The sequence below is a fragment of the Ursus americanus genome, chromosome 3 (assembly GCF_024610735.1).
Source record: "Ursus americanus isolate L20-20 chromosome 3, mUrsAme1.1.p, whole genome shotgun sequence".
Lineage (NCBI taxonomy): Eukaryota > Metazoa > Chordata > Mammalia > Carnivora > Ursidae > Ursus > Ursus americanus.
In genome coordinates this window covers 20988161-21005871 of record NC_142129.1, presented here as the reverse complement: position 1 = coordinate 21005871, position 17711 = coordinate 20988161, and the positions used below count along the sequence as shown (strand labels likewise).

The following is a 17711-nucleotide window of genomic DNA, read 5'->3' as shown; positions in this document are numbered from 1 at the left end:
ATTGTTTTTTAATAAATAAGTATGTGTGTTTGTATGTATGTAATTATATAGAATAAATCCTTGGAGATACGACCCTTTTAGACTTTACCAATTAACTAAATCAGGCCAATTCAGCAGTATAGAGAAGATTCTGAAGCTAATGATTTGATGTCATTAATGTAGTTACTGAGGTCGGAAATGATAGTGTTTATTTTCAGTGTAACTGGGCTTCATTGCTTTCCAGTTAGCATCTTTTGTATTTGTTGTGCCATTATTCTGATAAAATTGGATTCTGTACTTTTTTCCCTCTCACCATTATTGTTAATACTAACTTTACATAATTTACCCCTTCTACTCTTCCAGGGGTATTTTTGCTTAGTTACAAGCTTATGTATTTCATATTTTTAATATAAAATTTAGGTCATTTGATAGTAAATATGAATTAAAGTTCACCAGCAAAAACAAACATGCAAGAACACTAAGACAGTTTTGAAAATGAAAGGTAATGAAGTAGTATTAACACTACCAGATATTTATAAAGATACAGTTTTGTACAGATTAATGGAATGGAACAGAACAGGTAGTATAAAAGGATGTAATGCTTAGAGCTGGTACTGGCAACTTTCAAAAAGAAAGGAAGGCCAAGAGAATTTTAGGGTTGTTTACCTAGCGCTATGATTTGGTTAAATTGCTGAAACAATCCTGGAGCTGCCCACTTGCAAAATTTTGATATATGTGCTCATTAATCAACTGTTATTCAGGTTTTCTGTTACTTGAAGTTGAAAGTAGCCTAACAGAGAAATTTTAGGAAGCTGTTTTTATTAAACTTTTATTTTTGTGACAGTTCTGAAATTGTATTTTTCCTGTGTCTTAACTAAAGTAACTAATAATATGTGCATTGGATCATGAAGCAAAAATAGAGTTGAGATTAGTTCATGAATTAATGCAATAATGTATCTTCCTCAGGAATTGAAATGACTTCAAAAATATCTCTGTTGTCTTTTTTAGCCTTTATGTTACAGATTCTGGTAATCTCTCCTTATTGGGTCAGCCAAAGAAAAGGAAGAGAAAAAAATGTGATTTAGACTGTCAGATAAAATCATTTTTTAGCTGTCCTATTTCAAGTTTTAAAAATGTTAAAGAAAAAGTAGGAGAGTTGAAGGATTATCAGTGTAATTTCCTGGGAAAACTAAAAACAAGTTGGCTGTAATAGTTGTTGATGTATTCTTATTTTCTATTTTCTCAGACAAGTAGTCTTTCAAAATGTATTCATGATTAACATATGATCTTGTTTACTGATCTGTTTAATTTTTCTTTGTGAGTCAGTTTATAGACTGGTTAAGATTTCTGCCATTCATTTGAGCTTTTTGCTAGTTGAATCTAAAAGCTTTTAAAATATAATATGTTGCAACTCTCCTATTCTTTTCCCCTCCCCTCACAATTACCCATTAGAAACCAATCAATTGTAAAGATAGCCTTTTTTCTTCTTGGGAAGAAAATGAATACAGAAGACTGTGTTTATACTTAGAACATGTTAGAATGAAGACTTCTTCCTTGGTTTTGACCTTTAGGTCTTTTTAGTTTTTGATAATGCCATTTTTATTCAACCAGTTTTATTTCAATAAAATTATTATAGAAGTAATGCAGTGTGCATAATTCATAAAGCAGAATTCAAAAAATATAAAATGAAAATTATTTCTGCGAGAGTTACAAACTAACATAGATGGCTGATTCCCTTCCCCAGAAATAAACCCTAGAAAAATAAGTTGAGAGGCAACTGGCCTCCAGAAACTCTTTAAATGAGATAGAATGCTGTCTATCCCCTAAATTACCTTGAGTTAATTCTTGTTCCTTCACTATAGAAACTAGCGTATGCAACTAGTGCCAGAATCCAAAGAACAACATTATGGCAGTGCATAAATCCTACTGGTGTTAAGAATTGGTGAAAATAGATGTGGCCTGACCATCTACTCTCAGTAATCCATTTCTCTTTCCTCTCACCCTTCAAGTCCAGGAATACTGCCTTCTGCTTCCCCCCAAAAGGTCTAAAGGTGTGAAACCCTTACACAGGGGGATGATAGTAAGTAGAAGTGATTAATTGGTTCTTTATGTCTAAGCTTCACTACCTAATGGCTCATCCCCCTCCATCTTCCTTAAATTCACTGGTGCTGATGCTACTTAAGGCCTGATCTTTGGTCCCCTCTAATATAATATATCTTAACAGAAAGAATAGCTGATACCTTGAAAAATATTACCTCACAGAGATATAACTAGACCGTTGAGGACCACAGCTGTCTCAAAAGAAATCAATAAACTGACAACATATATGATCTAAAGCAGAATTATTACAATAGTTGAACCAGGAGTTCAAAACAAGCATGATTAATATAATTAAAGATGTAAAAGGACATATTAGTAATTTGAAATAAGATCTAAAAATCATAAAAACAGAACCAAATGGAAATATTAGATATGAAAAATATATTTGAAATGAAGACTGCAACAAATACTATAAATACAATGGCTATGAATGAATGAATTAGTCGAAAGATTAGAATGAATACTCTTTCAGGAAAAAATAGGAAAGAAAAAAGATATAGAAAATGTAAAAGAGGGGCACCTGGGTGTCTCAGTCTGTTAAGCGTCTGCCTTCAGCCCAGGTCATGATCTCAGGGTCCTGGGATTGAGCCCCGTGTCTGGCTCCCTGCTCATCGGGGATTCTGCTTCTCTCTCTGCCTCTCCCTTTGCCCCTCCCCTCACTCATGCTCGTTCTCTGTTGCTCTCAAATAAATAAATAAAATCTTTTTTTTAAAAAAAGAAAGAAAATAGAAAAACTAAAGAATATGGAAAGGAATTGTACAAGGGCCAGCATCTTAACAGCAGTAACAGAAGGAGAAAAAAAATAAAATTTTAAGAGGGCAAAATAATTGAAGAAATAATGGAGGTACTTTTGCTAGAGTTCAGAAAAGCAAAAGGCCTCAGATTGGTGGAAGGGCATATAGTGTACCTGACAGGAAGAATAAAGTGACACTTATCTAGACACATTAAAATTTGATTAAGAATATCAAAGACATAGGGAAAATTCTGAAAGATTTCAGAGAAAGATGACCTGCAAAGAGAACAAGATGGGTGGATGGGTGGGTGGGTGGATGGACATCAGACACCTCAGCAGCAATAGTGAATGGAAGAAAATAGTAAAGTTAAAAAGTGATCAAGGAAAATGACTTTAAACCAAGAAACTTATATTCTAACTTTCATATGTTAGTGTGAAATAAAATATTCTTAGGTATATTTGCATAGGAAAGTTTGCTATATGAAGACCCATATTGGAAACCCCTTTGGAAGCAAGACTCAGAAATGAATTTAGGATATGTTAGAAGTATGTGCTAAGTGATGATCCAATTATCTTAGGAAAATTGATTGTTGCCAGAAGAAAAACACTAGGACCAAAATTCTAAACAATGAAAGTATAATGGGGGAGGGGCAATGGGGCACCATATATAATTCAGATATTGTGATTGGACTTAAAGGTGAGAAAATATTCTGTATTAAAACTTTTTCATTCCAGGGGGCACCTGGGTGGCTCAGTCATTAAGCAGCTGCCTTCATCTCAGGTCAAGATCCCAGGGTGCTGGGATCAAGCCCTGCATCGGGCTCCCCATTTGGCGGGGAGCTGGCTTCTCCCTCTCCCTCTGCCTGCTGCTCCTCCTACTTGTGCTCTCTCTCTGTCAAATAAATAAAATCTTAAAAAAAAAAAAAATCATTCCAAGTGTCTTATAAAGGCTCAAGATCTAATGGGTGTTTATTTTCTTTCAAGCTTCCTTTTGCTTTGCTGTGTCATCTATCACTGCCACTGTTTCTTACATCCCATGTCACCCCTTTTCTTGGATTCCTTTTTCTGTTTTGTTGGAATAGCTCCTCAAAGAATTGTTTCTTATGCAGTCATTGATATAAATTTTCATATTTCTGATCCAAAAATTCCTTTATTTTGCCCTCATTGTTGGAAATAGAATTTTAATTCCCTATCTTTTTATATTCCTTAGAATTTTAGGGTTATTATTCCATTGTATTCTAGCATTCGTTGTTAACAGATAAAAGGTCTAATAAGTTTGATGCTTATTCTTCTGTGTGTAATAACCTGCTTTTTCCCCTCTCTAGAAGCTTTTAAAATTTCCCTTTTTATTCTTGGAGTTTTAAAGTTTCATTAGGAGATCTCTCTCTCTCTCTCTCTCTCTCTCTCTCTCTGTTTCTCCCACTATCCAAAAGTAGCATTTCTGTGAAAATTTTGGTAAGCCAAATGGCATAAAGCAAAGAAGCAGTTATCACTGATTTACAAGGAAAAATTTTGAGTCTTCCCAGACCCAAAAAACAACCTCTCTTTCAGACTTTTCTGATACCTTAGGACACGTCTCGCTAACTCATGCACAAAATAAGTTGAGATAAAGCACAGACACTCATACACACAGTTCACAGCTGTGGTGGCTTGATGCAGAGAGGCTGGGTGTAGTTCCTGGGGAGGGTGCGCTCTGCCTCTGTAAGGGCTTACTGCAAAACAAACGCTGAGCTGTGTTTGCTCTTCACTTTTTTTTCATAAAAGTGAAAATCCTCCTCAAATTTCTTTCAGTTAGTTAAAACAAGTACTAACGTAGATCTTTCATAGAAGCAAAGTAGTGTAATGAAAAATTTCAAAAAGCAGGAAATACCTATATATAAAGTTGGTTTGGTTTTTTTTTTTTTTTTTTTTGTAAAACATGCTTAGCACCTAGGGCTGTTTCAAGGACACACACTTGGTTCTTCCATTCAGGGAGATTTTCTTTAGTTATTTTTTCCTCCTGTGTTATTCCATATCTCCTGAGTGTTCTTCTCATACAGGTTTCTTCAGTGGTTTTATCCTCTATGTCTTGTAATTTTTCTATCATAATTTCTGTATCTTTTGCTGTACTGGTAATTTATCATTTTTATTCTACAGCCACGGACTTTCTTTTTAACTATGCTCATGTTTTTTTTCAATTTGTCATCTGATTTTTTTGGTCATAGTTTTACTTTTTAATATCTTATTTTCTATTCCTTTTTATGGAAGCTCGTTCTTGTTTTACACATGTAATATTCTTTTTATTCTTTACAAAGATAATGAGTTTTGGGTTTGTTTTTTTTTTTTTAAGTTCTGTTTCTTTCTGTGATTTATCTTTTCCCATTTTATATGTTTATCTAGGCCCCTATCTTTACACTGTTGAAATTTTTCTCATGTCTTGTGGTTCCTATCTAAACATTAAAATCTATAAATAAAGGACTACATCTGTTAAAGAAAGGTAATCGACAGTAACTTCCTGTGCATAGGGTAGGGATCTTTCCCAGCTGGCTTCTCCCTTGCATAAGACACTGACCAGGGATGTTGTTATGGTGCATCTTGTCCACCAGGCTCTCTTCCCTAATATCTGTGCGAAGGTTTGCAGTTACTTTAAACTCTGTTCTCATTCTCATTCAGGCCCCTGTGTCCTTAGTAGAAGCTCTTTACAGGAGTCCTCCTCACAAGGTACTCATGCTTTTTGTATTTGATGACTTATTTGGAAGTTTGCCAGTTTTTACCTCTGGTGAGTAGGCTCTCTTTTTCTTGGCTGTGAGAGCCTCAAAATTTCTTATCTCTTGATGACATACTTTCTTCTTCCTAATGCTGTTTTTCTTTCTTTTTGCCAGAATATCTTTCTGCCAGTGTTGTGGGGTGATGGGAAAGAGGGATAATGTAGTTAGTGTTTAGTTTGCTATCTGAAACCAAATGGCCCAAAGTTTAGATTTCATAGGCAGCTTCTGCTAGTAAAAATCTGAAAATCTAAAATGCGTACTAGTGCTAGGTTGTAATTCTTGTGTGTGTGTGTGTGTGTGTGTACACACACACACACACACACACACATGTATATAGTTTTTTACTTTTTATTTAATAAGAGCACGTAAACTCTTCATTTAAAATGAAAAGTTTTTTTCTTCTGTTTACAAAAGAGGTAACAAATGAGATTTAGAGTATTACAGAAATTGACATTTTTAATAGTTTCTTAGAGAAACCTAGAGTGCCTTTGGAGGTGGATATGGAAAACTTAATTTTTTTATTAATGTTTTGAATTGTTACTGATGTGGAATGGAGTGGAAGTAGGAATTAAGCTTAAGCGCACTTTGTAAAAATTAGGCAAAAGGACATTAACATAGATATATTATTCAGTGTAAGCTCGAATTAACTCCCTGATCATTAGGAACTCCTCAGATACAAGTTTTCATTTTTATTTTTTAGAGGAAATAAAAAACTTTAATTCACATAAAGTGATGCCTAGTTTTAATTTTGTAACTTCATGCCAACAATATGGCTTAAAAATAATTCTCTCAGTGCCAATAAAACTGTCTTTTGAAACCTGAATTCCCTTTTCATCTAAATAATAACATTCTAAATATTGATGTAAAATTTTCTTCATGACAAATATGGGAGGATGTGTGAGAACTTTTCACTTATTACTGAAAGTCCCCAGTACTTTTGCCCAGATGTATATTTTTTACATTTTAGTTTGGATTTTTCTTTTTCCTTATAATTATAAAAGCAATATATATTAGAAAAATACATATTATAGAACAAAAATAAAAGTGTCCTAACTGCCTTCCACATGACTGTTACTTAGGGTTTGATATATGTTCTTCCATATTTTTCTAATTACATACAAATATTTTATATGTAAACATTTTTTCTTGTCTTTAGTACATAATAAAGATTATATTTGTAAGAGTATGTAAACTTAAAGATTACTAGAAATCTTGCCCTGAGAAATGTTGCCTTTGAGTATTCTTAGAGTAAAATATTGGATGCCTCCAAAAAAATTCAGTGAAATATTTTTACTCTTTTCTTCACACGTTTCTACTTTAAGCTTGGTCTCTATTGTGTCAGTCTAGTGAACTTTTGTTCTTAGGACAGAATAGCTACACTCCTTGTGCTGATGACATCCATCTCATGGAAATAACGCTTCTTTATTGGTATTTCCTTACTCTTTTCTTCCAGTTCCCTGCATTACCATTCTAACAGCCTCCTAACTGCTGTCTCTATCTCAGGATTCTCTCTCTTTGCCTGTCCATGATGCACATTGGTACTATCACTGCTCTGACCCTCCAGGGTCTTAGCAGAAATTTCAGCTTTGAAGAGACCCGGTACATTATATAGCTCTACTTTCAATTTTTGGATAAGAAAACTAAACTCTAAAAAAGTTTCTTGCAAAGGGGTACCTGGCTGGCTTAGTTGGAAAAGCATGTGACTCTTGATCTCGGGGTCATGAGTTCAAGCCCCGTATTGGGTGTAGAGATTACTAAAAAACAAACAAACGAAAACTTGAAAAAAAGAAGAGGGGCACCTGGGTGGCTCAGTCAGTTAAGCATCTGCCTTTGGTTCAGGTCATGATCTCAGGGTCCTGGGATCGAGCCCCACATCAGGCTCCCTGCTCAGCAGGGAGTCATCTTCTCCCTTTCCCTCTGTGCTCTCTGGTGTGCTCACACTCGCTCTCTCTCTCAAATAAATAAATAAAAATTTTTTTTTAAAAAGTAAAAAGTTTCTTGTGTGAAATCACATAATTAATTGAGAAAGTCTAGACTAAAACAAGATTTTCTACTTCCGTTTTCTTTTTTTTTTAAGATTTTTATTTATTCATTTGACAGAGAGAGACAGCCAGCGAGAGAGGGAACACAAGCAGGGGGAGTGGGAGAGGAAGAAGCAGGCTCCTAGCGGAGGAGCCTGATGTGGGACTCAATCCCAGAATGCTGGGATCACGCCCTGAGCCGAAGGCAGACGCTTAACGACTGCGCCACTCAGGCGCCCCTCTGTTTTGTTTCTATTACTTATTGGTATTTAAGTTCCTAGGTTGGCCTTCAAAAACCTTTGGGACGCACAGATCTGATTTCTGTTACAAATGGTCAAGAATTACATTGTGATGATGATTTTATAGTGAATATACTAAAAAACACCAAGCTGTACACTTTAAATGGGTGAATTGTATGCGATAGGAATTATCTCTATGTAAAGCTGTTTAAAAGTCAATAATAGATTTGAACATATAACTGGAAGGTAAAATCAACATTATGTAGAGTAAAAAGCATATTGGATATGTAAGATCAAAGAAATGGGAAATACATAGTTTCTAGTATGCTTTGTAATCAAAGTAATGTTTTATAATACCTTATGGTATAGATTTTATAAGCATGATGTCCCTGAGTACTGTAAACCTGCCACTGCTTCTATTTTTGAGAAACAATCCTTTTCATTTTTCTCTTCTGCTCCTAAGCTGCTTCTGGGCAAAATGTGACAGTCTAGAAGGAGAAGCATGTAAAATTTGGTTTTGGCATTCTTCCACATTCTCACATACTTCTCCCTAGCCCAGTACTCCTTTGCTTCCCTCTCCATTGACTCCATTTCCATTTTATAGAATTCAAAATTTCTTTCCCTCTCCATTGATTTCCATTCCACCCCAAAATTTCCATTTCCTCAGTGGGTCCTTCCTTAAGATAAGTGGTTTGTTGCATTAGTTTAAAATAAGTCATACATTTCTAATATTTATGTTTTAAAAAGATTATAGAACAGGGGTCAGCACACTTTTTATATGAAGAGTCAGGTGTAAATATTTTCAGTTTTGTAAGCCATGCATACAGTGTTGAAAGTGTTAACCTCACTACCATAAGGTGAAAACAGCCACAGACAAAATGTAAATGAATAGGATGAGGCCTGCTTTGACCCTAGGCAAGCCAGATGAAGCCACAGTTTGCCAACCCATCTTAGAGAAGTCTTAATTTAAAGGCTCAGTATTAAAATGAAATGGAATGAAGAAATTTAAATACAGTAAGTTTTAGATACAAATACAGTCATGTCCTCTACTTCTACCACTAACAAAAGTGATTTCATTTCTTTACTGTTTTATCTTTCTTCCAAGGTTATCTGAGGAACAGAGGACAGAACCTTGGCACTTAAGAAAGCGTCATTAGGAAAATACCAGACTTTACATAACCGCTAAAGACCATGGCATGAGGATTGAGATTATTAGTAAGATTAGGTCGATGTGCATATGTGTATAAAAACATATTTGTGTTAGGTGTGTGTGTGTTATTTTTAGTATATTTGCTATGGAATACATTAGATAGTCTCTAAAATGCTCCACAAAGAGGGGCATCTGGGTGGCTTGGCTGAGTGTCTGCCTTCAGCTTGGGTCGCGATCCCAGGGTCCTGGAATCGGGCCGGTGTCAGGCTCCCTGGTCCATAGTGAGTCTGCTTCTCCCTCCGCCCTTCCTCCCACTCATTCTGTCAATCTCTCAACCTCTCTCTCTCTCTCAAATAATAAATAAAATCTTAAAAAAGAAATTAAAAATATAATAAAAAATAAAATAGTCCACAAACAAGTTTATTGAATAGTAGGCCTGTGAAAGGGCACATTAATGTAGGTAAACTAGGAAAAAATAAATTTATTTGGCCCTGCTAAAGTCGATAAAGACAAATGAAGATCAATGTGGCTAGCATCTCCTGCCATAATATTCTGGATTGATTGAAATATTTTACTTCAGTCTGATAATTGCTTAGCATCTTGAGCATATGATTGTTCGTGTATAAAAAAGGTAGTGTCAAAACAATGACATTTTATCAGATTCATGGTAATTATGTCATGATCTATAAAATTACATTTCAACTAATATTTCCATATAATAACGATGAGAAAAATTTGCACTTGCTGTGTCAGTGTTTTGCAAATTACTGGATGATACAGAATGACTCATTTAGTGGATTTCTTGGAAAAATAAAATATTATTAACTCTGGGCAGTTTGAACCATTCAGGAAAACAAAATGGCATATTATACCACAAAATGTTTTATTTTTACTTGGAAATTATGTCATTTCATTGTATGTCATGAACAGATATTTTAAATGACCCTTATTAAACAAACCTGTGTTTCACTTTCTGTCAAATTTGTGTTTTTCCAGGTCAACATTTGAATATTTTACCTCTACTATTAAATTAGAGCTGACTGAGATAAAGAGATCAGTTAATTAAAGCATTGACCTTTCTTCCCTCAATAAAAATGATAACATTGCATACCTCTTTCTGTTTCTTCCCTCATTATAGCTCCTTTCTGGTAGTTAGCATTCATTTATTCTTTCAACAAATAGTTGGGTAACTACTTGCCAGGCATTGGGAACTAAATAGTGAACCAAACTACCTCTGCCCTTGTACAGCTTACATTCTAGAGTGGGGAGACCACAATAAACAATTATTTGTTGTGTAATATAAAAGTTCTGTAGTATGTTAGAAGGTAAGTGCCGGGGACACAGAGAGAGGGCATGGGTGTATCTTTTATACAATGGTTCTAGTCTGTTATTTAACATGAATGTTGTCATCTTATTTTCTCTCTCTATTTATAGTTCCAATGACAGGATTCACACAGAGAGCGACCATTGATCCAGAACTGAATGAAATACATGTCTTATCTGGACTTAGCAAAGACAAGGAAAAGAGGGAGGAGAATGTCAGAAATTCATTCTGGATTTATGACATTGTGAGAAATAGTTGGTAAGGAGCTCTTGTCCGTGTCTCAATCCCAGTGTAACATTTATTTGAGGATGTCAGTTTCTTCAAAAGAAGACAGAAATGGAAGACCTATGTTAATTTGTGATGTCATACATTTAAATGTCAGTACAGGTGTACCTCATTTTATTGCACTTTGCTTTATTGCACTTTGCACATGTTTCAGTTTTTACAAGTTGAAGGTTTGTGGCAACTTTGTGTTAAGCTTGTCTATCAGCACCATTTTTCCAGCAGAATTTGCTCACTTTATGTCTGTGTCACATTTTGATAATTCTCACAGTACTTCAAATCTTTTCATTATTATTATATTTATTATGGTGATCAGTGATCTTTGATGTTACTGTTGTAATTGTTTTGGGGGCACCATGAACTGCACCCATATGAGATGAACATAATTTATAAATATTGTATGTGTTCTGACCATTCTGCCAGCTTTCCCTCTCCTCAGGCCTCTCTATTCCCTGAGACATAACCATATTGAAATTAGGCCAATTAATAACCCTACAAAGTCCTCTAAGTGTTCAAGTGAAGGGGAGAAAGCTAGTCCTCTCGTGCCAAACAGCCAAGTTGTGAATGCAAAGGAAAAGTTCTTGAGAGAAATTAAAAGTGCTGCTCCAGTGAACACATGAATGATAAAGCCAAACAGCCTTAATGCTGATAACGAAGAAAGTTTTAGTGGTTTGGATAGATCAAACCAGCCACAACATTCCCTTAAACCAAAGTCTGCTCCAGAGCAAGACCCTAACTCTTCAATTCTGTGAAGGCTGAGAGAGGAGGAAGCTGTAAAAGGAAAGTTTGAAGCTAGCAGAGTTTGGTTCCTAAGGTTTAAGGAAAGAAGCTGTCTCAATAACATCTAAGTGCTGATGTAGAAGCTACAAGTTATCTTAGATCTCACTATGGTCATTGATGAAGGTGACTAAAATAGCAGATTTTCATTGTAGATGAAACAGCCTTCTACTGGAATAAGATGCCATTGAGGACTTTCATAGCTGGAGAGGAGAAGTCAATGCCTGGCTTCAAAGCTTCAGGGGGCAGGCTGACAATCTTGTTGGGGCTAATGCAGTTGGTAACTTTAAGTTGAAAAGTGCTCATTTATCACTGTGAAAATCCTAGGACCCTTAAAAATGCTAACTCTACTGTGCCTGTGCTCTGTAAATGCAACAACAAAGCCAAGAAGATAGCACATCTGTTTACAGTATGGTTTACTGAATATTTTGAGCCCACTTTTGAGACCTGGTGCTCAGAAAAAAAGATTTCATTTGAAAATATTACTGCTCAATGAGGATGCACCTGGTCATTCAAGTGCTCTAATGGTGATGTAGTATGAGATTAATGTTGTTTTCATGCCTGCTAACACAGCATTCATTCTGTAGCCTATGGATCAATGAGTCATTTCAACTTCGAAGTCTTCTTATTTAAGAAATACATTTCATAAGATTATGGGTGCCATAGATTATGAATTCCTCTGATGGATCTGGGCAAAGAAAAGTGAAAACCTTTTGGAAAGGATTCACCATTCTAAATTCCATGAAGAGCATTCAGATTTGTGTGACAAGGTCAAAATACCAGCATGAACGGGAATTTGGAAGAAGTTGATTCCAACCTTCGTGGATGACTTTGAGAGGTTCAAGACTTCAGTTCAGTGGGGGAAATAACTGCAGATGTGATGGAAAGAGCAAGAGAACCAGAATTAGAAGCGGAGCTTAAAGATGTGACTGCATTGCTGCAATCTCTCATGATAAAGTGGTTTCTTGAGATGGAATCTACTCCTGGTGGAAACTCTGTGAAGATTGTAGAAATGACATCAAAGGATTTAGAATATTACATAAGCTTAGTTAATAAAGGAGTGGCAGGGTTTGAGAGGATTTACTCCAATTTTGAAAGAAGTTCTAACGGGTAAAATGTTGTCAAACAGCGTTGTATGCTAGAGAGAAATAGTTCATGAGAGTGAGTCAGTTGATGCAGCCAATTTCATTACACTTGATCCTTGAACAATACAGGCCTCTGGTGTGCCAACCCCCGAAAATCCATGTATAACTTGACTCCCTAAAAACCCAACTACTAATAAATAGCCTACTGTTCATCAAGAGCCTTATCAATAACATAAACAATTGACTAATACATGTTTTGTATGTTATATACTGTATCCTTACAATAAGGTAAGATAGAAGAAAGAATGTTAAAGTCATAAGGAAAGAGAAAATACATTTACCATACTGGACTGTAAAAAAATCTGCGTTATAGTGGATCTATTTAGTTCAAACCCATGTTGTTCAAGGATCAACTGTTTTATCTTATTTTAAGAAACTGCCACAGCTCCCCCAGCCTTCAGCAAACAACACTCTGATCGGTTAATAGCCACCAACATTTACAAGCCCCTCCATGCAAAAAGGTTATGACTTGCTGAAAACTCAGAGGTTGGTTAGCATTTTGTAGCAATAAAGTATTTAAGGTATATACATTGTTTTTTAGACGTAATGCTTTGCATACTTAATAGACTACAGAATAGTATAAACATAACTTCTGTATGCACTGGGAAACAAAAGAATTCTTTGACTCACTTAATTACAGGATTTGCTTTATTGTGGTAGTCTGGAACTGAACCCACAACATCTCAGAGGTATGTCTGTATTGGGAAAAGAAGTCAATATTGGTGCCTATGTATACAATGATGTTCTGTGAGTGGATTTTACCTCGGAATTTTTCAGTTGGTCTTGAAGTCAAGAGAATTGTACTTTAGTCTAGATTTTGCTACCAAGTAGATGTGTGAAATTGAGAACAATGTTTTTTTTTTTAATGTTCCCAGGTAGTCTTGGTTTTGTTTTGTTTTGTTTAATTTAAATTCAAGTTAGTTAACATATAGTGTAGTATTGGTTTCAGGAGTAGAATTTAGTGATTCATCACTTACATATAATACCCAGTGCTCATCCCAGCAAGTGCCCTCCTTAATGCCCGTCACCCATTTAGCTCATCCCCCCCAACCCACCTCCCCACAGTAAGCCTCAGTTTGTTCTCTATATTTAAGAGTCTCTTATGCTGGGGCACGTGAGTGGCTCAGTGGTTAAGCGTCTGCCTTCGGCTCAGGTCACGATCCCAGGGGTCTGGGATCGAGCTCCACATTGGGCTCCCTGCTTAGCAGGAAGCCTGCTTCTCCCTCTCCCTCTGCCCTTGCTTGTGTTCCCTTTCTCACTGTCTCTCTCTCTCTGTCAAATAAAGAAACCTTTTAAAAAAAAAAAAGTCTCTGATGCTTCCCTCTCTGTTTTTATCTTATTTTATTTTTCCTTCCCTTCCCTTCCAGGTGGTCTTAGTTTTGATAAATGAACTGATTTCAATAGAGCAGGGTGCGGGGCATTATTTAGTGTTTTCAAACCAGGACTTTTTTGTCACAGAGCATCTCACAGAACTAGTGCTGCACATTTTGCTTTGGGAAACAATGGCCTAGAGAATCCAGCTCTAACATTCTGTGATTACTGCATAAGTGGCTATTTTACAAAACAGACGCTTCAGAGAACTTCCTCCACGCAGCAGCTAAGGAATTTATTATTTCCTAAGTAGGACATTTATTTTAAGCAGTAAAACTGAAAGAAATCTATAAGGTTTTTTTTCTTTTTTGTGAATAAATAAATGGGATTATCTTGTCTTTTAGACTTTGGTTTGAGCTTTCACATATGCTGTCTGTGTTTCATAACACGAAGTAGGTTGTTCTTAAGTGAGGTTTTGGATGGACATTAAAAGAATGTAAGAATGGGGCACCTGTGTGGCTCAGTCGTTAAGCATCTGCCTTCGGCTCAGGGCGTGATCTCGGAGTCCTGGGATCAAGCCCCACATCAGGCTCCTCTGCTGGGAGCCTGCTTCTTCCTCTCCCACTCCCCCTGCCTGTGTTTCCTCTCTTGCTGGCTCTCTCTCTCTCTCTCTCTGTCAAATAAATAAATAAATAAATAATCTTTAAAAAATAATAGTAATAAAAATAAAAGAATGTAAGAACTTCATTCTAACAAATTGGTATTATTGTGGGAGCATGACCAAAACTTTTAAGATTTGATGTGAACAAATTTATAAATTTTTTGTTGGAATTAGACATCCAGTTAATTTGCTTGTTGAAGTTGTATTAACATTAGGTATGCTGCTAATCTTTTATCATAGAATGCCTTAAAAAGCAATGTCTTGCAGGTCTTGCGTCTATAAGAATGATCAAGCTGCAAAGGATAATCCAAGTAAAAGTCTTCAGGAGGAAGAACCATGTCCAAGATTTGCCCATCAGCTTGTATATGATGAATTACACAAGGTACCGTAACTACATCAACTTGTAAACTTTCCAAGGCCTATAATCTGATAGAATCCCAAAATTCTACATGTTTACTGTTTATTTTTAAGTGCATTTGAATAAAAAGTTAAAATACATAGCAGGCATTTATAGAATATGTGGCAGGTATTCAATATCATTTCTCCCTAAAATTCCTTAAGAGAATAACCATTTTCCATAGTCCAAAGTTCCTGGCACTTTTGCACTTTGCTTCGTAGCTGCATAGATCAGATACACAGCATGACCTATTGTTTCTACAATATCAATATCCAATTTAAGAATGTACAGTTTTTAGCATTAGGATACCTTATCCCATGATATGAAAAAGTAAATATAACTTCTGATTTTAGATTTTCCTATTGTGTAAGAAGTCTTTTATCTTTATTTTTCCTATCTATGAGTGATGTGTCTTTTCCATTGGCCTCACAAAAACAGTCCTGCATTCTCAACTTTTAGTGTCGCTAAATGTTCAGGGTGGTTTCTTTAAACTATGTCTCCCTTAAGCTTTATAGTAGTTAGATTGGGCTCAGATTATATGATAACTTATTGACAAAGCTTGTATTCTTTCTGTGTAGGCCATAGGTGGTTATTTAAATTCCATATCACTTCAGACCTTCCGGTAAACGATACCGTAGGAGTGAATAAAAGCCCTTTCTCTTAGAGTCTCCCAGATTAAAGGGTAAATGAATTTTGATCTGTAGGATAGAAATAGTATTGCTATCGTATAGTACTATTGAACATACATGTTTTCAGAACTTCAGGAACTGTTTTAATACTTTGTTTAAGTACAGAATATCACTAAAATTATACCAATGAAATCATTATTGCATTCCTTTTTCATTTCTTTTTTTTATATTGAATAATGTAATATTTTTAAAGTTAGGTCACAAATTATATGTACCACTTAATATTTGACTGTAAGCCTAAAGCAAAATTAAGACGCTAAAATGTAAAAGTTTCTAGTTACCATTGACCTTCAGTGATTCAACATGTATGTCAGAGTTTTATTAAAGATCTTGTTTTTTATGATGATCAACACTTGGTGAACATAATAATCCCCATTATTTTTTGCTCTAAGTGAACTCTGTATCGTGGATTAACTTCTTACTATCATTGCTTTTGTTTCATGTCTTCTATTGTCAGTATAATTGTGGTAATACAACTCATTTTAATCTAAAATGCAGCTTAAGGAAGTAGCCACAGTACTTTAAAATAAAATGGAAGTGAGAAACATCAAAAGAAGCCTTTGGTAGAAATGCAATAATGTTTTAATTATTACAGTTACACATTGCTACCAAAATGAAGAAATTTTATTATGACTTCTGTAGTTTCCTAAGTATGCATGCATCTTAAAATGTAGCTTGTTTTGTTTGTTTTAGGTTCATTATTTATTTGGTGGGAATCCGGGAAAATCTTGCTCCCCAAAGATGAGATTAGATGACTTCTGGTCACTGAAGTTATGTAGGCCTTCAAAAGATTACTTACTGAGGCACTGCAAGTACCTGATAAGAAAACACAGGTATAAAAATAATTCGCTGAAAACTTTTATTTAACATTATCAGCTATTGTTGGTGTTACCCCGCCTCTGGAGATAGGATTTTGTCTTTGGAAGTTTATTAATACAACAGTGTAAATACCTTGAAGATCATGACTTTTGTAAATGCCGTTATTTTCCTTGTTTTTGCTTTCCTCTTAAAAGGAAGATACAAAGTGAAGATACATATTGATGCTAAAATTTTCTAGATATAGAACAAGGAAATTTTGCAACTGTTAAATGGAAGAAATTTTCTATGAGGGTGATGAACCTGTCTTCCAGTAACTCAAGGCTTACTCAGTAGAAGTATATCGGTTCTGTATCATTGCCATATGCCTTGCCTACTGATAACTTTCTCAACTGTGATGATATAGTTGACTAAATATCTTTCTAATCTGATGTTTCAGAATACAACTTCAAATATGACTTTGGTTTTACATCATTACCTTTGCCATTTAATTGTAAAATCATGTAATCAAACATTTTCATATATATTTCCTGGGTCATGTTTGCTTTTGAGCCCTAGCAGGTGATAAGCTATTGAAAAATGTAGAAAAGCGTATCTGTCCTTTTAGTTACTGGTAATGTTCAATGGTAAGAAAAATTTATAGCTTAGAAGGAGAAGGTTAGCCTTTAATTTTGATAATAGTTACCGTTTATTGAGCAGTTTTTGCGTGCTAGATCTTGCATATTATTCCTACAATAAATAAGGCAATTGAGTAAGTACTGTTCTTATCACTATTTCATAAAAGAAGAAATGAGGGATTTTTAAATGGGTTACATAATTATCTAGGGTCACTCAGCCATAAGTGACACAGCCAGGATATGGTCCTGAGTGTTTTGACTCCAGCGTTCATCACTTCATCACCACTGTCACCACTACACATGCACACACGTTTGTGTATATATGCATACATGTTTATATGTCTATTATATATATTTATGCATTATATTTTATATAGAATATAAGTACATAAAAATCTTTGGTATAAATTATTAGATTGTTTTCCTTATATCATGTTTACTTATTGTTCCTTTCTCTGCTTTCACAAGTTGTGCTTGAGAGAGAAATTAATAACAGAAGCTAGTTACTTCTGTTACTTTGGCATTACTGTGAATAATTAGTGTATTTCCTAGAGAATTTACAGGAGAAAGGGTCTTGGAATCCTCTTGTTGACTGGATGACAAGAGATAAATTCTGTTTTATTAATAAGATTTAAGCTTGAGGCACCTTTAACTAAGGTTTACACTGCTAAAATTATATTCCTTAGTATTTTACTTAATGTTAGAGTTAGTTTTTCAAAGGAT

The 17711-nt window shown here is 35.1% G+C and overlaps 1 protein-coding gene across 12 annotated transcripts in view; it reads left to right on the top strand.

The window, feature by feature from the left end:
- Positions 1-17711, top strand: part of MKLN1 (muskelin 1) — a 331746-nt gene that overhangs the window by 278387 nt on the left and 35648 nt on the right. For all 12 annotated transcript variants that reach the window (XR_015723840.1, XR_015723838.1, XR_015723836.1 and 9 more), the window contains 3 exons: positions 10404-10551; positions 14737-14851; positions 16249-16388. Coding sequence is in view for 4 of the 12 variants with exons in the window: in XM_087860825.1 (XP_087716951.1) it covers positions 10404-10551; positions 14737-14851; positions 16249-16388 (403 nt within the window). In the remaining 8 variants the exon portion in view is untranslated. The remainder of the gene's footprint in view (positions 1-10403; positions 10552-14736; positions 14852-16248; positions 16389-17711) is intronic.